Here is a 23,675-nt window from a genome sequence, read left to right on the forward strand (position 1 = left end):
TACTAAGGTCAAAATATTTATCAAAGCGATTGTAATCATTCCTCTGTTGACAGCTTAGCCAGTGATTCTTCTTGTAAAATAAAGGCAATCTTGACTCCATAATCCTTGCCAATTATCAACAACTACCCGTGTTTGCTAAAAAATGTATAACGGTGGATGGAGTTTCTTCAAGCTCTCTTGGATTCCACCACCAATGTATCACCTCTTCAGTTTGGTTTGCCTAGAGCATTGGATTGGCATAACTTTTTTTTGTTTCTGGGGTGACACATTATGGATGGAAGATGAAAATCAGATGGTGATGTAAATAATGGTGGATCTCTTTCATGTTTTTGATGCCACAGTCTGTCCTTCACATCCTTCTGGATAGACTGGCCGCAATGTCTAAGGAATTTCCATCTACATTTGCCTGTGTTATGTTCTTTGCTTTCTGACAATTTCAACCTCCCATAAGGGGCCCCAAAAGGCTGCAGCATTTAACTCCTATGAAAGCCTTATTTGGTCTAAGGCAGTACTTTAGGTCAGCAGTGCCAAGAAAACCACCTGGATAATGTGCTGTTCAAATATCGATAGACAGTCAGACAGTCATTCACATGTTTCATTTTTATTTTCTCCAGAGTAAGTATGTATCACCATAAGGAAAAAAAAACTTTCTGTATGCCCTTTTGAATATGAAGGTGGGCCCTCCCTATTAACACCCAGGAAAGACTCTTACCTCAACCATTGACAGCAATAAATTCCCACGGTTTTCCAGGATGACAAAATAATGCAAGTGGTATAAGAATACTGACAAGCTTATAACTAAGGGTACTGCAGATCATGTTATAATCCTATTTTTCTTCATCATCATCTTCTTTGTATTATTATTTTAAATTTGTTGGTGGATACCTACTCTCCTGACAGGTTTGACCAAAAATGACTGCAGACCCGGCTCAATCTTTACATTTGTGACAGCAAAAATTCCCCCACACTTTGCATTCTTGCTTTGGGGATTTTATTCTTGGTAAACTTTTGGGAACTTACCCTCACAAATTTGATTTTTGTACATGTAATTTGAACCAGGCTGCATTGAAACATTTGTGGAATCAGAAGCAAGTTCAGTGGGAGCAGCAGCCAATGTCATAATGACAAACGTTCAATAAGAGAGGCTCCTTCTGCCATTACAGTAAGAAATGTTAAGGTTCTCTCTGACTCCATCGAGAGAGATAGTTCAATTGCAGCAACTTTGTTGGGAGAAGCCACAAATGTGTATCTGCCCTTGACCTGAGGGCTGGCTTCTTCAGGTGCTCTTTCTGATTTATTTTTAGGATTAAAATGTGCAAGAAGCAAAGTCTGTTTATACTCTTGAAGTAATTGACACGTAAAATAAAATGCTCTTGAGTGAAGTTCCATTGAGGGGTGTCTAACCCTAGAAATTGTATGATTTTTAAAAGTGGCTCAACTACTTGATTTAATAAAAATATATATTTTTGTATGTTTACTTCATCCCATTAATCTTCTTTATTTCTCCCATCCCCATTCATATTATGTTAATGCTTGTTATCATTGTGGTACCTCAGAAAATATTTTTTTGCATTTGTGGTTTCAATTATGTTATTTTGTATACAGTAGTCAGCTGCAACAGGTCCCCAATTCTTCTGAAGAGAAGCAATGTTGTTTATTACCTCCATAAACCGAGAAGCTAAGGAGATTTTTTTTAAAAACCATTTCGATTATGTGTAATTCTTTAAATCCTTTGTAGTCCCGAATACAGGATTCGTTTTTTTTATTTCCCACCGATTAATCTAATTCATGTTAGATGACCAAAAATCATCAATGACTGTTAGAAGGTAATAATGTTTTAATAGTGTGGATAATGGGTCAATGGAGGGCACAGTGAGACTATAGTATAGACTATAGTATACATGACTATACATGACTACAGTATAAATGTTGACTATGTTTGTATGCAACTAAATGGCTACAACATACTGCTTTCAAATCCCACCAATAAATACTCTCTTGTACGCAATAACTTGCTCAGTGTTTGTAGTCTCACTGTGTCCCCGAGAAACACAAACCGATAGGGGAGGGTCCTAGGGCATATTTAGAGACCTGGCATGGACATAGCCCCCAATAATGAACATAGTATACACAGAGTGTCCACGGGTCTGTCAACAGCAAATCTTCCTTAAAAAGACGTAAACCAACAAAATAAGTGTGTAAATAAATCAGAGGATCACCTTATGAATAAGGATACCCATCAGTCACCATTCGATACCGCCCTAGTCATCATCTGGGCTTCCTTACGACCTTCCCATCGTGAATCATAAAAGATGGTTACTAGGACTAGGTGGACACGTCCTACATCTATTTATGAAGCACAGGATCACTTTTAAAGATGTTAAGTAATGGTGTCAAATGATGGGTAAAAAAATAAGAAAGTTGCAGTGCGTGAAATAAGTGAAATAATTGGTGAGTTAAAATTGGGTAAGTGAGAGAAACATGAGTTTATTATTATCGCTCAATTGCCGAAGATTAAAAAAAGTGCAAAAAAATGGCAGCTCTAACAAATATCTGCCACTATGGTTACGTGGTCAACATGTTTGAGCAGTAAATCAGGACACTACTATCCTCTGCCTTCGTCAGGACCATTATAAATATTTGCTACTGAAATGGTACAATTCAATGTGAAATCAAATAAAATCAATGAACCATTTCACCTGGACTCCTAGGTGTCTGGTCACTCCTCCTGTATATGGATTACTCAGCCACTGTGGGATGCACAATTAATGTTGGTTCCATGTCAAAGAAAAAAGAAAAACAAAGAGAAAGAATTTTTTGTCTCTATATGTAGACATCCTAATCTTGGCATAATTGCCATCTGCAGGTGTTACATCAAGGTCAACATCAGGCAGTATATGTATGTTAATATATGTAGTATATGACTACTCCTGCTTACCTAATTCGCAGGAGGGATCGGCCTCCCCTCACCTGGCTGCAGCTCAGGAAGAAGAAACACCGCTCTATAAAAATCAAAGAAGGCATAGACATAACCAATGTCACGTGACCCACTTCTTGCAATAAGTCTGTGGATTTCAGAAAAATATACCATCCTTGACAGTAATCATATACCTCACAAGTGAGTCTAGGTGATCCTTAAGTTGTCATAAAGGACCCGCTGTTCATAAACAAAAGTGTGTCGTCGAAATGACTGCAAAGAGAGTTTACTCATCAAATGGACGATTAGAAGTTCCATTGAGAATCGTACATTGTTTTAACTGAGTATAGCCTCACTGCTCGTTGCATGCTAATATTTTGTAATACCAGATTCTCAGTTTATCTGCACTCTGGGGATAAAATGACTGTCACACCGACAACATCCATCTAACAAAACTCGCACTCCACAAGGTGTTCGTACATACTATGTTAGATAATGTAATACACCTTGCCAAAGTCCCTACATAGATTGAAATCAATATACATGTAAGACCCTGCGGTTAAAATCTAAAAGCAACCCTGCCAGTACTTTACCCAGTCCATGCTATTAATGTCAAGGACCGTCCAGCACCCTCGTCATCGGAGCCGGTGTAAAATCATACCCCATGCAACATTACGTTAACTTATGCTCGGACAACAAAAACATACATAGCCTGCTCACCTCTCCATCGGTACTCCAAACAGTCTACCGAGCCGTCTTGGGGAGGTGACTGGCTGCGTCCAACCGCCTTCTTTATCTCAGTTCATTTGCTATTGGAGCATGTGATGCAGCAAGGCGATCACATGACCGTAGCCAGTGTACCTGGGAATATGGGAAATGGAGTTTCCTATTTACTTAGCACCCCAAAGGAAACTTATGATGGCCATCGTTCCCTCTAAACAATAGAATATCGATCAACTTTCAAGATGATCTATTTTTACCAATGATTATTCATTAAACCATTCATTGTGTGATGCTAACAATCCTGTTTCTCAAATGAAGGAAGCTTATCGGGGTCTCCCATGTCAAAAAAAGTTATTGACAATATTGTAATTAGTTATGCATGAGCATGCAGCGTGTTAGTAAAATCTCCTATACGTCAGCTATCATTGTCTGTGTTGATTTACTCTGGGAGCGAATGACACACCAAGATGATCAAGTGCTCACAACCCGCATTGCCGGGAGTTTGAGAGACAGAGTACCCTATCCGAGTTACACAGTGATGGGGGTGGGTACAAGGGCCCTTATCATATTTATTTTTAGGCAATAGAGTATTGATCCACTGTTAACATAGTCTCATTTCTCAAGAACAGCACATCAAACCCTTTATTGTTTAATACTAACATTCCCATTCCTAAAAACGAGAGCAGGTAAGATGACCATCGTCGCAAGCCCACCTATGTCAACAAACCTTTATTGATAATATTGTTCATTAACTGCACATGGGCCTGCTACGTTTAGGTATGGACTACTGTATGTCAAAAGGTACGAAGTATTGGCTCATAACGTACTACAGCTAAAGATAGCTGTTTCTCCTGTGTAAGTTAAGAGGAGGAACATTCAGACGTGTTTCTCAAAAGAGATATATGTATTTTACATTATCAATTGGTAATATAATGACAGTGTAGCATGAATCAATTCAATGTATGGCAATCTATTTGGAACTGCCCCTCCAAGGTATCCAACAAAAAGGAGCAATTACAGAGTAGTGTGTTTGCTTTTAAAATGCAGCCTTACGATGATATCCAGGGGATCTCATCGTTCAGACCCTCTTTGTCGGTCCTCAGTCTGAACACCCATTTCTATTCTCCAACTAATAGATATTTATAGATAGCTGTGACATGGTCTGGGATGAAGGGTTGTTCTAAAACCGTCCATTCAAAGTCAGTTGGACCATGTTTCACTTCCAAAAAATGGCTTGTCAGTTTTGTCGCTTGTTTTTTACAGCATACTACGTATCTTAACTGGCATGGGCAAGTGATGCCAGTTAAGATACAAAGGCATGACGACACGCAAGGTCAAGTTAAGAATTTCTGAACATAAAAGCACAGTACGCTGTAAAAAACAAGCGACAAAACTGACTGAAAAAGTACTTTTTTTAGCTCACCAATTATTTCACTTATTTCACGCACTGCAACTTTCTTATTTTTTACCCATTATTTGACACCATTACTTAACATCTTTAAAAGTGATCCCGTGCTTCATAAATAGATGCAGGACATCTCCACCTAATCCTAGTAAACATCTTTTATGATTCATGATGGGAAGGTCGTAAGGAAGCCCAGATGATGACTAGGGCGGTATCGAATGGTGACTGATGGGTATCCTTATTCATAAGGTGATCCTCTGATTTATTTACACACTTATTTTGTTGGTTTGCGTCTTGTTAAAGGAGATTTGCTGTTGACAGACCCGTGGACACTCTGTGTATACTATGTTCATTATTGGGGGCTATGTCCATGCCAGGTCTCTAAATATGCCCTAGGACCCTCCCCTATCGGTTTGTGTTTCTCGGGCACAGTGAGACTACAAACACTGAGCAAGTTATTGCGTACAAAAGAGTATTTATTGGTGGGATTTCAAAGCAGTATGTTGTAGCCATTTAGTTGCATACAAACATAGTCAACATTTATATTTTATGTAAAGAATAGCGATTTAGAAACTAAGGAGATTCGGATCATGTCTTTAAGTAAAATAATAAATTAAATAGAGACACTATTAAAGCAGTAACTACAGGTATCTTCCACAAGTAATCTTTATGCAGTGTAAAACGAAATATGTATATATCTTTATTCATACACGTTCTTATCTAATCAGAAAAGAGTGCACATCAAGTTTGGCTACTACTTTGCCTTTTCAAGAAATTTATGAAAACATAATTCTTGTATATTGTAAAAAAATCGATGTCTTGTGCCTACTAATACCAGGTAAACTAAAGCACCTTCTTAGATTTGGAATATGTTCTCCTGTTTGTGGACTTTTTGTAGATTGCTGCTTTTTTCTCTGAATGTTTTCCTTTACTGGACATTTGTGTTTCTCTTTGAAAAGGAACTTGAAATCATGAGAAGCCAATGCAATGAGACGACTTCAAAGGTTGAAGAATGCGAGCGGATCATACAGGAACAAAAAATGGAAGCTGCTAATGTACTCAACCAACAGAAAAAATATGTTCTTGAAATTGAAAAGCTAGACAAGACCTTGCAGTCGTTGCATCTGGATATAATAGCTTCCCAGCAGAAACACAAAGTAGGACACGCACATCTAGAACAGCAGATAACGCAGCTTGAAAGGGACCTTGCAGATGCCCGGAAACTCTGCAGCCAGAAAGATCAGGTATGCTTTCACTTTTGGAGTACAAATGGCAATCGTAAGAAAGCACACCTCTCAAATGTGAAGTTGAGTGCAGTGGTGTAATTCAGCCGAAGAGGTATGCCCCCTTTATCTTTCCAACATTTGATTTTTTTTTCATTTCTCTCTTTTCGAAACTTCAAAAGGAGTCACACCTTTACAAAAAAATACAATTTAAGCAGCACGCTTTTATGGAGTGGGCCGACCTTCCTTTGCTTTGTCATTGACGACTGTTAGACCTGCCCCTCCGGGAACATATAACTATCAGTAGTGCAGCCGGTGCAGTGGCACCGAAGCCCAGGGGCGTGAGCCTCCCACTACACAGCATTTATGACTGTCTTTTACTAACTAGTTATTTTGCTTGCACGAGGGCCTTGTGTAACATAGCTACACTGCTGTGTCTGCTGTTTGCAATGCCAGGCAGATTCATCATGCAAGCATCTAAAAGGTTCAAGCAGAGGCAACTCTGGAATTGATTTTTAGGTGGTGGTGGCGGGGTGGGGGGGGAGGGGGAAGCTGACATATAAAACCAGTGTAGCCCCTTGCAAAAGTCAACTGTAAAGACTGTGTGATAGACAGACAGGCACACAGACAGACAGAGATACAGACAGTCAGACGGAGAGAGAGAGATAGATAGATAGATAGATAGATAGATAGATAGATAGATAGATAGATAGATAGATAGATAGATAGATAGATAGATAGATAGATAGATAGATATGCTTCCTTTACATGTTTAAATCTGAATGTATGGGTGTATCTTTTTCTATATATCTATACAGAAATACACGTAAATGCACTTACACAGAAAGTCAGATTTATACATTTTAGCAAACGTAGGCTCGTGAAAAAGGCAGAGGGGCAAATACATGTGTGTGACAGGGTGGTGTGCCTGTTTTTTGTGTGCTCATGCAAAAGCTGTGGTGGAGGGACACAACGGAAGGGGGGGCAACATAAGATTCGTGGCCACAGAACCCATGTGAACCCACTTTAGGAACACCACTGGTCAAATCTTACCAAGGTTTGCATTCCTTTCAGTCAGCCGTATTTGTATCAAGTGTGTTGCCGTGTATTTGTGTGGTCAATGCAAGCCAACACATTCATATTTGAAAAAAAACAGATTCTTATTCTAAATTAAAGTACAAAAACGATCTGCTTGGTGTGGTAGACAGTTAATAAGCACGCAGCTAAAAGGGACATGCATTAGAGCCATAACACCGTCATATGTACAACAATATTTAAACTGTGTATTTTAATTCCGTTTTCTCGTGCACTTAACGAACGGCAATAGATATTTGTGTGAAAGTGCTTCACTGTGTGCCGTGAGTTGTGCACCTAAGAAATAAGGCTTTAAACAAAATGGCACCATTGTTAGCTAGTTCACCCAAACATGCCTGAACAGTGCTTGCAATCCGTAACAATTTTACATCTCGGTAAAGAATGTTTGGTATTTGAACTAAAACCCGAATCGCTGGAATAATTAAAGGGTTGTGTTAAATATACAGACAGTCGTTTAAATTTAGATCTGCAATAACATTTACTATTATTCTCTTGGGCTTTGACTGCTTGACAGAAACAAAGTACTCTGGGATTAATTTCAAGAAATTGTGCCAACTGTGTGCAATTTGCTGTAATTAAGACATGAAAGGGTACTAAATATTCAGATTAAAAGAACCACGATGGAGCATGATAGGAAATCAAGGTGTGGCATGGAGCCAATAAGAACCAGTCACTAATGAATAAGAAATTTTAATTGATTTGAAGCGTAAACCAATGAAGTTGCAATGTAAATACAGCTAATTAAAATTAATCAACCTGCTGTTGATGGCGCAGGCTTTGTTCATGCAAGGGGTTTCAACTGTGAAAGCTACAGGGCTGTTCCGCTTTGAATAATGATGTAGCCAAAATGAAACAAAATGCTAATCACCGGATTTGTGTACAACAAGGCCAGGCTGCTTGTGATCAGGCAATAATGTACCGGTCCCCGGGGCCTGCAGGGTGGCAGCGGCCTTCACCACAGGCCTGCGTTGGAAAGAGTGTTCCCTGATTGGGTGGAAGGGAGATGGTTGCCACTGGAATAAAATACGATAACCTCTGTTAGGGAGACCCCTCGCTGTGCAAAGCCCTTTAACGAATGGAAGCAAAACAAACTGTACTTTTGATAAACCATATTTAAATAATTACTTGGAATATTATTATGCAATATTGATCGGTGTGTTTATTTTATTCTTTAACACACCAACCATGTTTACCTTTGATCTGTTGCTAGTAATGTACTGATTACAATATTGAATCTTTTTATATGCCCTATGCTTTCTTGTTCTCACCATGTAGTCTATTATTTTTTTTAACGTTTTGATTGAAAGTTGACTGAAAAGTGACACCGTTACTAATGAAGTGCTTTGTAATCCACTTTTTTCTGTAGCTTAAAATTGGGATGCTCAGTTCACAAAACAAACCATTAAAGGTCCTGTCGATTTTTTTTTTCCTTTGCCTTTATCTCCACAGGCAGTGAGAAAAAGAGACGACCTTCTGAGGAAATCTGAAGCTGACCTCCTGCAGGCCAGGGAAGGCATCAAAGCCAAAGTGTCTGAGGTGGAGCACCTGGACAGCGTGGTCCGGAATCTGAAAGCAGGCCTCCATGACACCCAGAAGGAGAAGGCGCAAAAGGAGAAAGAAAACATGGCGCTGACGCACGAGATCCAACAGCTCACTCAAGACCTGCAGAACATCCATAGACAGTACAGAGAGACAGGTAATACAGAACTGTGGAGAGGCACGCTGGGCGGCGCCATCTTGTTCAGGTGACAAAGCGGACATGTTGAGTCCTCTGCGCGCAGGCCCTCAGGCCTTCTAAATTAAAACAAATGGTATTATAAGTCCACACTGATCATCCTGCTGTTGGTGGCATAAATTGCCCTTGTCTCACCTAGGCGGAGCTGAAGGATTTTTGTTATTTCTTTTGGCAGTGCCAAGTTTGTGTGCTGCTCTCTGGTGTAAATTGAATATTATGGGCGCAGTTATGAAAAGTGTTGAGCATTTCTAGCCTACTCTAATTTAACCTTGGATTATTATTTTTTTGCCTCCTTTTTTTTACCTGGTTTAGGCTTTTTGAATGTCTACATTTACACTTTTGTCACTAGTGTGTGGACAAAGCTAACACGCACTTCAGTCCAGAAATGTGACAGATGTGACCAAATACAGAAGAGAAAATAATGCATTTATTTTTCATCGGATAAGCTGCATCAGAAAGAAGCATGTAACGATAGATGAAACCACATGCAGAGGCAGAGAGCTGAAATATAAGAGTTTTTTCCACCGGAGAAATTGTACATGAAGCAAAAACGCAATGGTGGACGTTGTGCATGGTATTTGCTGGGCTGGGCATTGGTGTGGGAACGTTTTTAGAGACTAGCCTGTGTGCCATCACCAAATAAAACATTGATGAAGCCGTTTAGACTGCTCCCACCAGCCTCTGTCAACTCTTAATTTCCTCCCTCTCTAGACAACGGTTGCCATATACGCATTTCGGTTATCAAAATCCCCAGAGGCCAGTTGCAAATTCTTTTTCAATACAACCAGATCATTGCAGATAATTGTATTACAGAGGGTATTGATCCGAAATCGTTGTGCACCGGAAACATATGGAAAAACATGCTCATAGCTCCCCGCTATTGGTTCGTACATCATACGCGCACCACCTTTTGTGCCCATCACCTGTAAGAAAAGCAAGGTGGAAACATCAGAGAAATTACCTCTTTACAAGGTTCTATTGATCACTTTAAATCAAAGAGGGATGTTTGACATAAGATTACCTGCCAGTTTGAACATTAGGTACACTGTGTTATAGCCTGGGGCAGTTGTAAGTCTGCCAAAGGGATTGTAAATAAAGCATGCAGCTGCGAGTGCCTCTGGCCTGGGATCAACCGAGGCTCAAGTCCAAAGCATAGGTAAACTTGGAGCCGTTTAACCCTTTGCAGCCGGCTTGCAGGGATTGGCAGCAGTTTTTAAGGGACTTCAGATGAGCCATACGCTTGCGCTGAAAGGAGCGCGAGAAGGCTCATTTGCGTTGAAATGCGATTTTTCTCTTCACCTCTCCAAGTTCAATTCAATCAAATCCACATTCTCCTTATATGTGACTTGGAACGTGTTCAGGGCAGGAGATGAGAAGCCATGGGAAGCCTTAGACACTGGTTCCCTTTTCACTGCTGATATTTCAACATCTGCATTTTAGGGGGAAGGGATGTTGCCTCGCCTGCATGAAATATACAAGCACAGCAAATACAATAAAATGACAGAGCGCCTAAAACATTTATGCCTTTGCACTTTCAAGCTGGAAACGTCGCCTGGGAACCTTGGTGATTTATCATGTGATTACAGTAACTTATTGGATAATAGCAGATTTTTTTCTTTTCTTTACCAAGATTTTTTTATGTGCAGCCTGCACGCCTTATGTTGGATTTTGAAAGCAGGTTTGCAAAACGTTGTTTAAATTCGATCCCTACTTTTAGGCCATGTGTTCAATTCATTCAAGAGTTGATTCATTCTTTCTCAAAAAGAAATTATATGTGGTTGGGTTTGTGATAAAGATAGATGGGGTTACATAATTGGTTCAACAAATATGTTGCCAACCACAAACTAGCATTCATTACTGCATTCATTCATTTGTTATTCTTTTTTAAATAGAACCATGAAGCCCATTCAGTTGTTGCAATGCTGCAATTAAATCCGAAAATAGCATCCTTGGATGTCCTCTGTGACCAGAAAGGAGCGCAAGCCTGGTCAACTGGCAACAGGATGTTGCCTCCAGGGCATGCACTGCTCAGATCAATGATTCACTCATTCAGTCATTCATTCACCTAGTGCATGCTGTTTCTTCTCTATGGTCCCTGTCTAGTTGCCATTTCAAGCTGTTCATTTTGTGGATCTGCCACTTACCTCTGTACTAACAGGACTACGCAGTCAGCCTAGTGGCTGGAGCTGACTGATTGGAAAAGCTTCTTGGCACACCTACACTCACCTTATTTTATTTATTTGTAGGTTTGTGTGTTTTTTGTAGTACTAACATGGTCCAAAGGTGTTACAATTAAAAGATCTGGGTATGAGTCAAACATTAAAACCCACAATGTAAGTCTAAGTAAGTAAGTAAGTAAGTTTATTGTACAGTTAATTAAAACCATTACAAAGTTCATCTCATAACACATTTTCGTGGTAACAGTTTGAGTCAAGGTAAAAATCACGGTTAAAAAAAGGGGTAAGAACTATAAAATACGGACAGACATAAAACTTGGCCAACTAAAACCGTCATGATCAATTAAAATGACTCAATGGCCAAGAGCAGGGCTGTCAGGAAAAACCCGCCGAGGGTCATTGAGCAATCTTCCTTATTGATTAAGTCTATGTACTGGAGTAAAGCTCGCGCATTCTTGTGTGACCCTTGGAAACCTAAAGGGGCTGGGGGTGCAAAAAAGGCAACTGTTTATAAAAAGCAATGGCGTACGGACAACTGATTTTAAAATTCTTGCTCAGTTGTTCCAAATAAGTGCATAATGTGAAAAATGTGCAACTGTTTGCTAGTACTAGAGTTTGCGATTAATTAATGAGGTATACTAGCGACTGTTATAGACATATAAGTGGAGGTAGAGCCGGCTAATCAACCCCTTTAGTCCAGTACTTAGCAACAATATGGCTAGAGCAGCAAGCAGCAAATGTACAGGCGTGCATGAGAAAGGTGCAGGGTGCGAGAACGATGTGCTGGCCGGGTGCAAGGCAACCCGAATTGATCAGCCAAGGGATCTTACACTATCTTCTTCGTCTTTTCAATTCAAGGTTAGTTAAGACCTACATTATACAGTAAAGCAAATACATTCGTATAAAGACTATTAAAAAGATACAGAAAGCTGAATATGTGAAATGGAGGTGGTTTTCTTGCTTCCCAGTAGAGACCAAATAACTGGATTGAAAGTTTCTTGCTGATGGTCCGCGGCTTCGGGACCTTGGTCCAGTTGCTGCAGTGGGGCGGGGGATATATAAAAAAAAGCTGTGTCCCAGTGGCCATTCCGAGCTGTTCTGTGTTGCGATTGCCAGCGCTGGAGTTCTTGGTAAATTGAAGGTGCAGACATTGTCTTTATCGCTAATAATGGTAATGGATTCCTCACTGCTTCTGGAACCATATCGGCTACTAGGCCATTAGTTCCTTTTTTTGATATTAGTTTCCGTGGCTGTAAGAAATTCACCATGTGACAGCTCAGTTGAACAACGTCGCCGGAGAAGCTTGCCAGCACTGCTTGCCAGCAGGACTGTATATCTTTCTTGTTGCAAGTGAACCCAGGAGCTTCACAAACGCCGAAAAATATGGACATGTGCATGTATGGCCAGGACAAAGAGTATGGAGTACAGTCAGGAGCTGGGATACACATTGTATGGCGGCAGGCTCGGTTAGCTACAGAGGGCAAATCATGAAGGACATGGGACATGGGAGTGAGTTACTAGTAGCTGAAGACGTTAAACAAGTACTGGGGCATAGGGAGCAACAGGATCCGGTTACAGGGACTCCGACACTGTAAGCAAACACCTTAGGAGCAATTAATGTAAGTGTATGGTAAAGGGGCAATGGGATCTGGCTGTAGGGGCATTTAGACTGTAAGCAACCACCTTACGAGCAATGATAGTAAGTGTATGGCGTATGGGCAATGGGATCTGGCTGTAGGGAGTGGCAATGGGATCTGGCTGTAGGGAGTGGCAATGGGATCTAGCTTTACGAACTCTGAGACTATAAATAAACACCAAAAGGGGCAGTGATTAGAAGTGTATGGTAAAGGGGCAATGGGATCTGGCTGTAGGAGCATTTAGACTGTAAACAACCACCTTACGAGCAATGATAGTAAGTGTATGGCGTATGGGCAATGGGATCTGGCTGTAGGGAGTGGCAATGGGATCTGGCTGTAGGGAGTGGCAATGGGATCTAGCTTTACGAACTCTGAGACTATAAATAAACACCAAAGGGGCAGTGATTAGAAGTGTATGGTAAAGGGGCAATGGGATCTGGCTGTAGGAGCATTTAGACTGTAAAGAACCACCTTACGAGCAATGATAGTAAGTGTATGGCGTATGGGCAATGGGATCTGGCTGTAGGGAGTGGCAATGGGATCTGGCTGTACGAACTCTGAGACTATAAATAAACACCAAAGGGGCAGTGATTAGAAGTGTATGGTATAGGGGCAATGGTATCTGGCTGTAGGGGCTCTCAGACTATAAACAAGCACAACAGGAGAAAAGATTGTAAGTGTATGGCGTAGGGAGCAATGGGATCGGTCTACAGGACCTCTGAGACAATAAAGAAGCGCCGTATAGGCAATAAGTCTAAGTGTGTGGCATAGGGGCAATGGGATCTGGCTCTAGGTTCTCTGAGACCCTGAACAAGCATCTTGGGGGCAGTTATTAGAAGTTTTTGTCATAGGAGCATTGGGATCTGGCTACAGGGACAACGAACTAGGCAGTGCTTAATTTGTAAACAAAAAAGCTTAGTGCCGGGGCTCTCGACAGGAGGACACTCAAGCTTGCACCATCCGGTGCCCCTAGAAGCACTGCCAATGACAGCACTGACACACTACTAATCATCACACTCTTAAAAGTGTGACAATTCATACTATTACAGGCCCTCAAAGCTATAAGAAGGGCTTTGGAGGCAAATATTAATTATTGGAAATTGAAATTGAAATAATAAACAGAAGTTGTTGTGCTCGTACTTAACTTGGCAGTCACCACTACCGTGTGGTAGACAGTAACTAGCCCCAGTGTTGGAAATTAAGTGCTGCACCAGAAAGCACCGGCACAAATTAAGGACTGAAACTAGGACATGGTAGCAAACCAAAGAAGGTGTCACTGAGGTTGCAGCAACATAGCAGGTCAATGGGTGAGGAGGGGGCCAGGACAGTGAAAAAGGACAAAGGATAATAAGGGAAGGAGACCAGTATAATCGATGCCTATGTTGTTAAAAGAAGCAGGCCAGGATGAAAAGAACTGGGTCTGAGAACCAAGGGTAGGGCCTGGTCACCCTTTGAGCTTTCCAGGGTACCCTGTTATTTGTATTTAAATGCAGCATTGGAGGGCATGTGCTCTCTTTGGGGCACGGGGTGCTCACACCGGCTGTGTCCTAACACCAGGTTAGTGTTTGTGGTACTGATGTGCCCGCTGAAGCAGGTTGCAGTCCTACATTAAAACAGCTGTATTTCATGTTTCACCAAATTATACTTATTTTTGACAGTCGCCGCAGTCTAAAAATGTAGAGCCCGTGTGTACTTGTCCATGGTGTACTTGGCCATCGAGCAGCGGGAGACATATCACTCCTCTCAGGTGAATGCCGTTTCCTTTTCATTTGGAAGAAAGCTCCATACATTATAGAAATGTGTTTCTGTATGCAGAGCAGCGCGCACATGATTTGAAATGTATGTATACATTTTTGTTTGGAGGCTCGATCAGCCAAGAACAAAGGGAAATGTCTTTGTCTCTTAAATCCGGGATTTTTTGTATTATTATTTTCACAGAGGCGTCTAGCAGATCTGAGCTGTGGGTCTCTGTGGGCTAATGAAAGAGCGCCATCTATAGGCTGGCCTTGGGAATGGAACTACTCCGAAGATAACTGTGTGGAAGGAAATGTTATAGGGGAAACGTATTTGACTGGAAAGGAGATAGATCGATAGACAGCTGCCTACCTAAATGTAATTACATCGAGACTCTAAAGCCATTCATTGCTACTTGGGATATACGTTCACATATATGTTTTTGCGAGCGATGAATTGGTGTCGATTTATTTCATTTATTTTTAGCTGTGCTCAGATATACCGTCCTCGGCCATTTAAATATATATATATATATATATATATATATATATATATATATATATATATATATATATATATATATATATATATATATATATATACGTTTTGGCGAAATGCACCTTAAGATACAACCCCAGGAGGGTGTCAGAGGAAGAACATGTCATGATGGTGATAAAAACACTCGGCCATGAGCGCTTACAGTATAAAGTAATAGTGGTTTGGTGAAAATGTGCAATGTATCTTTTTTTTGCCTTACATTTCGCAGCCCAAGAAGTTGCCAGTCAAGATGAAAAACTTCTTCTAATGGAATCCAGCTTGAAAGCAACTCAAGAGCAGCTCAGCGAGCGAATAGCCGAAACAGTTCGCCAAGAACAGAGCAGCAGAAAATCGCAGATGGAAATGAAGACGCTGAGAGACCGACTCGCCGCATCTGAGGAGGAAATGGGGGCATACAAGTGAGTGCACTCTTTTTAAATAGCCCTGCACAAAGTTTCAAGCAGAATGGTGGGCGCTAGAGCAGGCGTGTTTCAAGCCCTCTGCCGTCCCATTGGTGTTCTCTTCAAGTTCATCAGTCGAGGCATAAACTCTGAGCAGCAAAGCCTTGCACTCTGAAAGGAGGATGCTTTTAGCTGCTCAGAAAAGCCCCGGCGCACTTTGAGGCGCTGTGGGGTTGCAGACCGCGGCCCAGAGTGTCTAATGAGAACGGTGTCACGTTTCGCTCTCTCCACAGATTGCCCCTGTTGCGGCTTAGCTGTGAATCAGAAATCCCATCTTCTTCCTTAAGTCCAAAGGTTACACATGGCTCTTATTGTCCTCCTCTCTCTGTTCAAGGGATGGCTGGGGGCTAAATTAAATTAAATAGTGCATAGTGTAAAGCTTGCTCTTTGGGGGCGCGTCCAAGAGGTACTGGAGCGGCCTAGCTTATAGAAGAACTCTTCTGTGACAAACTGGCAACATTAGTGGAATCTTCTTTTCTTTAACAGTGTGTTTTTAAAATCTGTGCTACCTTCCCCTTAGCACATGCATGAAGGCAGTAGTCACACATGCACACTTGCATGGAAACATCCATTAGCATGTCAGTGGGCATTGTGCCATGTTTATGTGATAATGTGCGAGCCATGAAAATGGGGGCCCCCAGCTGAAAATGTGTTTATTCTTTGGCAGCTGCGAGCATATTGGAATAGCAGAATGATTAATCTTGTAGAATTGTCATGTCGAATTAGAAACATTTCTTGTGATCAAATCGCATTTTTTTACAGAATCGTTAAAGCTGGGTCGGCTTAGATCTGGCCAGGCTGTGCAAGGGCTGAATTAACGTTTAATTTACCAAATTGAAGGCCAAATATGGTAATAATTACTGCGTTACGTTAAGACAGGCACAGTTTCCTAGGGCTTTGCTCTGCTAATGCAACGGCAGGCATTGACTTTACACACTCAACACGGTACAGGCGCGGCCCAATATTAGACGTTTGCAGATGGAAGTTTCAGGAAAAGTATTCGTACCTAAAAGAACTTAAAAAAAATATATCATACGCTTCTAAACTAATGTGTTAAATTGCTATATGACATTCATTCGTGAAGCTGTGCAATCATGACGAATCTAAAAAAATAAATAAGCAGTGGCATATTATGTGTTTTGCATTTTATAAAATGCAATACATTTTTCGTAAAACTACATAGAAAAAAAAACTCTGCAGGCAAGTAGGCCATGGCTCCGTGACTTGTTTCTACCTCTGTGCAGGCAGCTCTATGCCATCTGAATCTGGGCCTTCTCCTTTAGTAGATCAAAGCAGGGAAAAGGGAGGCTCTATCTGTTCTAAAGCAGCATCTTTGGGACCTGGAGACCCAGGTTCGGATCTTGTGTCTGGCACGTGTCTGAAAAAGTGAGGTTTAGGGCAAATCGCTTTGTATTGCTGTGGTTAAACTGTAAATATATAAAATGTAATGGAAATATCTCAACTATAATGCCTTTGTTCAATTCAGAAACGTGTAAGTCCCCATTGATGTACAATGCTCCGTTTGTGCTGAGTAAAATACAGACACATACATGTTACAGCAATGAGGTTGAGAAAAATTGCATTTTTGTAAGAAAGAATCACTAAGGTCCATGACAAGCAGACCCTACTTGATGACGTCTCGATGTATGCACCTGAGGGCCAGTAAAATGCTGCAAAGTAGCTTCTGTCACAAGCCTGTGCCTTTCAAAACATTTAAGTAAAAGAACACTTAAATGTGAAATTTTGTGAAAGGGTCATTAGATTTGCCGTGTACTCGGACTGCAATGGCAGCCTAGATTCTGTTCACTTTGATTAGCTGGGGTAAAGGAAAAAAAGCCATGGAGCAGAGAGGGATTTCACACAGCAGTGCTGTAATATGCAGTTCATTACCAGCAGTGGCAGGAGGCTAAAGTGGGATTATGTTAATAGGTTCAGGACCGCTCTCCATTCACTGCTCTGATTATAATTATGTGCACTGGGATATTTACAAAACAAATCTGCCTCTGAATTTACAAACTAGTGTACAGCTTTATGTGTCTAATCTAGTGTTTTCTAAACAGGCTCATTCATTCCCAGAATGTCTCAATTAAACTATATAAAAAGAAAACCGGTGGAAAAAGCACATCCTTTCTGTTGATCTAATGGTCTGAAATGATTCGTGGTAAAATGACGCCATCACTCACCTGGAGAAACACATATCTTTTCTCTGGCGTCGTTAAATATGGAAAAGAGCACAAAAATACATCTGCATAATAAAAAGGCTAAGCCAGTTTCACAAGGTCACCAAGTACCAAGCACAAGGTGTGTAACTCACGTGCTTACCTACAAGTGACAGGAACAAAATTACTCTACTTGCTCTTGCGACTTGCATGTCCTCGCAGAATAATTCACCATAAAAACATCCTTATGTATCAGCTTGGGTCTTATGAGTCATTGAGTGATGACAGTAGGGTATCCCCCTCCCCTAAAAAACAAAAGAGATAAGCAAACCTTAAAAAAACAATAAAACCTTTTTCAATACCTTCCAAAATACCCCCAACCTGTCACAAACAGCAGTTTGCTCAGAAGCATGGTATGTGGTTTCATAAAACAGTCTGTATGGAATCTAAATCCTTGGAGTGCATTTTTGCAATGTTAGCACATACAAGAGAGCCACTAGGTCTTTCTGTCTCATGGTTTCTTCTGCCTTCTCGATAATGAACACCGCTAAATATAAAGCATCAAACATAAAAGGGGGAGAGAAGCAGAATGAAAGCCTGTTACACTTGAAAGATTTGTCCAGGATCTCCGGTGGGAGCCTGGAAATCGCAATAATTTGTAGTATCGATTGTGTGAACCTATGCAGCTGGGACCCCCGGTGAATAGACAGGAATAGACATATTATTGATTAACTTTTACCGGGCTATCTTCAAGGCTCTGCTGCAACATCATTTTCACTTGCAAGCTATTTGCTCCTGTATCATGAAGCCGGAGTGAGTCTCTCAACATTTACCCACTTATCCCCACAATCTATACGTTTAGGTCTATATGTCAGGTCTGCGCGTATGGATGCATGCAGCATGATCTCTCGCGCGCCATACAATGCTGGCTGCCATCCTGCCTCTGCTCTAAAGTTGAAATGCTCTGCATTGCCGTACTTGGAAAACTTCCTGAACTCAATATTCTGGTAGCTACATTATAATTACCTTTCCTCTGTCTGCCCATTATTAATTGCTTAGGGCTTTACTGTACTCGGTAAGGCATGCTCCCATAGGAAGCCATTACTAAATAGGGCCCTTAGTGTTGTCTGCTTTGACATTTCTTGCATCCACAATAATCATTAAAAATAGCTTGCCCCACATTGTTTTACAGCCCTATTCACTAAGGTATTTTGCCACAGGCAGAAAGTAGGAAAAAAGCCATTACTGGAGAGGCGCATTGATGATTAGTGGGCTTTAATTAAAAAATAGGAAAATGCAGTGAGACATAAGAGCAGAACATTTCAGCGAAATGAAGACTGATCACAGGGCTATCAGACTATAGATTATTCGATTGGTTGACTGTTTTTATCTGAGTCAAAATCAAGTGCAATTAGTGTTTAATTAAAAAAAATACATATTGCAGTTTGAGCAAAAAATGGCTTTAATTCGCCAGCATCAATTAATGTCGGTGTAAGATTCATATTCGAGACAGCAATCCTTTTAAATACACACGGCTAAATGTAGGTTAGCTCGGCCATTATAACAAACACGTGTTACCCAAATGCAGTCGATGCCGTGAGTGGATGCAGAGATTAGAAATGGCCCGTGGCGACTGCTCAGGTTGTCAATTAGAAAACTTTATTTAATGAGTAGATGCCATGGGTTTTGGGCCACTATTCACAAAGGGTTTTTTGTGCCCAGGGCAAAGACCAAGATTGAATAGCCCCCATATGAATTAATGATATTTCCTTTGGAACTCTTCCCGTGTTCCGTAATGTAAAAAGCGTGTAAACAAAGATGGCAAAGGAGTTCATTTGTAATCTGGGAACATTTTCTTGGCAAAAAAATGTAAAATGGTACGTCGTGGCATCTTAAAAATTACATGTAGCATAAGATGAAAAAGAAAACTGTAAAAAAAAAATACAATTTGATTTAGCTAATGCAACCTTTACCTCTTTGCAATGCAGAGAAATGCTTGAAAAGCTGAAGGTCGAGTTAACAGCATCCAAAAGCGAGCAGCAGAGCCGGCTTCACGAGGCTCTCCTCCACGAGCAGAGCGGCCAGAAGTTCGAGGTGGAGCTGGCCTCCGCCAGGGAGGCTGCCAGGAGTCTGCAGCAACAGGTCCATTCACTTTACCAATGCAACACATGTGTGTGTGTGTAAATCAGCTGCTTATCAAAGTGTGGCTTCCCTGAGTACACTGTGCCAGCGTTTGTGTTGTGAGGCATTTTTCTTTTGTGAATGTGACTCAAGTATTCTTTTTAAGCATTTTGCAAAAGTTTCATCCTCTTTGTTGTTCAGTGTTTGGTAGACCTGACTGCAAGCGGGATACTGACAACGCATCTGTACAGAAATATACAAGTTTGTTTTACTTCTTCCCATGCCGACTGTAATAAAATATTCATTTGGCCTACCAGGGACCTGAGGAAAGATCACCAACTCTATAATTACCAAAGTGGTCAGACTGCTGTTCATAAAGACTCTGTATTTACTTCAGATGTTAGTGTTTCTTCGCTTGGAAGTGTTGGGTTGTGCACAGCAGTTGCCATGAGAACTGAGCTTTAAATATGCTGGTTTTATTCAAATTTAAAAAAGAAAAGGACATTTTATAAAAAAGGCCGCAGAAATAAAACTACTTCTGAACCCCTATTGGAGAACTGAGATAATATGTTTACATGCAAAATCTCAAGTTATCTGAACACTGCTACTCTCCTGCGACACAGTGCTAGATTCATGAATGACTTCTGTTATGGAGATGGGCTATAGGCATCAGGATGTAAACCTTTGTACGGTTATTTTTGGCTGGGGAAAGTAGTAATGAGAGCCTCACTGCCTCAGTGACCTTGCTATATGTTGGCAGACCTGTCACTAAACACATGCAATCATTTGCAGTCTTCTGAAGATCTACATATAAATGACATAGTACACATGACACGCAGCAGCAACCTCGTCAGACTGGTAATCATTAAATGTAGAAAGAAGATGGGAAAATAAGATGTTTTTCCCTTATTCTCCCAGCATCTGGCATGTAACCCCAGTCCATATCCATTAAACCCCATCCTTTCTTCCCTTAATTCAAAAAGTTGAAAATACTATCTCTTGAATTAACACCTTCTTACAGAGTAACCATCTGGTTCCCAGGCCACCTCTGAAGGACTGTTTCTTCTCTGCCTCATATCATTGCTCCCACCTAACAGCAATGCCAATCTACTCTCCCATCACTCAATATTAACCACATTACAGCGACCCTCCTCTCCCCATCTAAATACTCCACCTTCGCCTCGGTCTTTCCCCTCACCTCCGTCTCTTAACTTCCATTTGTGTCAGGAGCTTCCTTGCTTTGTAGCTTGGGTCAAGCTATAAAAGTCGCCTGCATACATATATCTATGTGCACAATCACGCTCTGAATACATGAACACGTGTTGTGCACTGGGACAAAGTGCAACTAGGACATTGCACTGTGAAGCTGTAAAGAATATGTCCTGTCTTCCGTATGGAGATAATTTAGGGGACCTTGGAGAACCCTTAGGCAAATGGTATCACCAAATGTGTTATCATAACAGGGGAGAAATCGGTTCAATTATCAACCCCGTCTCTTGGTCCCTTAGAGCATCATCATGTCCATACCACAAATACAGTAGAGCAAACGAGAGTTCATCCTATAGCCCACCCCTCAGCAGGCAGCTGTACAGAGAGCCTTACAGATCATCTGCCCTTACCTTGCAGTGTACCTCAATGCCTATGGCACAGGCAGGCGCATTCAGGCGAGCAGAGCCTTGGGGCTAATGAGGAAAGGTCATTAAGGTTTCTAAAAGTGATATTCTCTGACTGACAATGCAAACAGACATACTAAACTAAGAAAGAAAAGAGTGCATCAGATTGAACTGGTTCTGTCACTTATAAAAATGGTGAGCGAAGTTTAACTGCACCGAGACACGCTCAAAGCATGGACAATTTTATACAGCAGCGTTACATGGCCACCAAGGTTGAAGGCTGCCAACCAATCCAAAAGTATCAGCTGGCAAAGGAAGTTCATAATTTCTGAGACATTATTCATCCCTTCCATCTGCGGTGGGGGAGTGGGCGGTACACAATCGCTGCTCCCCGTGCTTCCAGAACTTGCCACTGCCACTGCCCGCCTGCCAGATTATGACTTAAATGTGATCTGGCGGGGTGGTGGCAAGCAGTCTCGTGGTGGTGCCTCTTTCAAAGACGGTGGTGCCTTTGAAAAAGGTAACGCAATAAAACCGCACAGCACGGCATGGACCTGAAAGCCCATGCCGTGCAGGAACAGGTGTGCATGTACACCTGGGGGCACATGTTATGCCCCCTATTTACAGCCATATGTGGAGGAGGCACAGGGAGCCCTGTAGGGCCCCCTTTGTTTCCTTTCCGCCTCAGTGTACATAGCGGAGGAATCTCCATGACACCACCAGTGGAAAGGAAACTCATTAAATGCTTGTCGGGATGCATATTGCAGCCTCCTGACTTCCGCGTCACCACCAGGGAACAGTGGTTCCCTGTTGGCGGTCCCACGGCGGTCAGACCATTCAACTCATAATGGGGCGGTAGGACCACCGATGCAGCGGTGGGTGGATCGCCACTGCTGTGCCCTTGAGGGTCTGGCAGTCCTCAGTCTGCCAGACTCGCAATCGGCGCCTAAAGAGTGGAGCAGAAATCTGACTGAACCATTGCAACAGTTTGTTTTGACCAACAGGTAATGTTTTTTATGAGGTGTATCATGAAAGAACAAATGCAGGATATAATAAATATATTGAACACAAAGGAGCAATGTTAGAAAGAGGTGCTACCACAATTACTTATCATAGTAAACTAAACATCTGAGTCCTGCTTTTTTGAGGGATTGTGTACAGTCAATATTTTTAGTCCAAAGAGGCTCCTCTTTACATCCCACAGCCATCAAAAGTTAGATATTTTTGCCAATCTCTTTTTTATATTATTAATTTGTGATTTTCTAGACATCAGATACTGCTTGTACAGTGCTCCAGAGTGCCTCAAGAAAAAAGGGAAATGTGCTAAAGAGAAAGACTAACACAGAAAGCAGCAAGATAAGAAAAAAAATCATGTAATTTTCTCAGCACCTGGAATGTTGCTGTATCAAACTCACCTTTTCTGCATGGCTACCCAATTTTTTTTGCCTTTACCTGGAACCTATTTTACTGTTTTTAGGACTCTGTGGGTCACATGTATGAAAATATAATTTTGCGATTACCAAATAGCGATTTTGAAGTAATCGCTATTTGGTAACCGCAAAATGTGATGTAAGAAAACAGGCCGGAAATAGCAATTCCCTACTTGCAATTTCTTCAAAATTGCAAATGCAATTAGGGCATTTCTATTTGTAATTGCAACTCCATTTATTACTATGGGTCTCAAGGCCCATAGGTGAGGATGGTCTTGCATTAGCAAATTTGCGATTACCTAATTGATAATCGCCAATTAGGTATTGCAAAGGCAAGGGTGCTGTTGGTCCTGAGGCTCCCCTGAAGCGCCCCTAAAATAAAGAGGTCCAGATGTAAGGCACACACAGGACCTATGGCCATTTGCGTGCTACATGGCACTTTCAAAAATGCTATTTTTTTTTTCAAAGTTAACACATTTTTACCATCAACTTGAACTTGATGGTAATAGCATTTACTAAATGCTCAGTTCGAATTTAGGAAAGGCTTCTTAAAGGTGCATTAGGGATTCGCAAATTGCTATTCGAATTTGCAATTAAGCAATCACTAAAAATTGTGATTACCTAAATTGCGAATTCCAAAGCCTTTCAAATATCAGGAAAGACCATTGTGAATTTGAACACTGCTGAATTTTACAATTCGCTCCGTTT

The 23,675-nt window shown here is 41.2% G+C and overlaps 1 protein-coding gene and 1 long non-coding RNA gene across 2 annotated transcripts in view; one reads left to right on the plus strand and one right to left on the minus strand.

The window, feature by feature from the left end:
* LOC147724347 (uncharacterized) overlaps window positions 1–18,084 on the minus strand; it is a 31,840-nt gene extending 13,756 nt beyond the window's left edge. Inside the window, exon 1 of the long non-coding RNA XR_015310090.1 lies at window positions 17,967–18,084. This is a non-coding gene — a long non-coding RNA (uncharacterized LOC147724347). The remainder of the gene's footprint in view (window positions 1–17,966) is intronic.
* Window positions 1–23,675, plus strand: part of LOC147724345 (uncharacterized) — a 2,209,372-nt gene that overhangs the window by 1,020,161 nt on the left and 1,165,536 nt on the right. Inside the window, exons 20-23 of the mRNA XM_086966996.1 lie at window positions 6,005–6,289; window positions 8,813–9,059; window positions 15,413–15,602; window positions 19,792–19,945. Of these exons, the coding sequence (XP_086823122.1) occupies window positions 6,005–6,289; window positions 8,813–9,059; window positions 15,413–15,602; window positions 19,792–19,945 (876 nt within the window). The remainder of the gene's footprint in view (window positions 1–6,004; window positions 6,290–8,812; window positions 9,060–15,412; window positions 15,603–19,791; window positions 19,946–23,675) is intronic.

Source organism: Lissotriton vulgaris, chromosome 4_1 (assembly GCF_964263255.1).
Source record: "Lissotriton vulgaris chromosome 4_1, aLisVul1.2, whole genome shotgun sequence".
Taxonomy (NCBI): Eukaryota; Metazoa; Chordata; class Amphibia; order Caudata; family Salamandridae; genus Lissotriton; species Lissotriton vulgaris.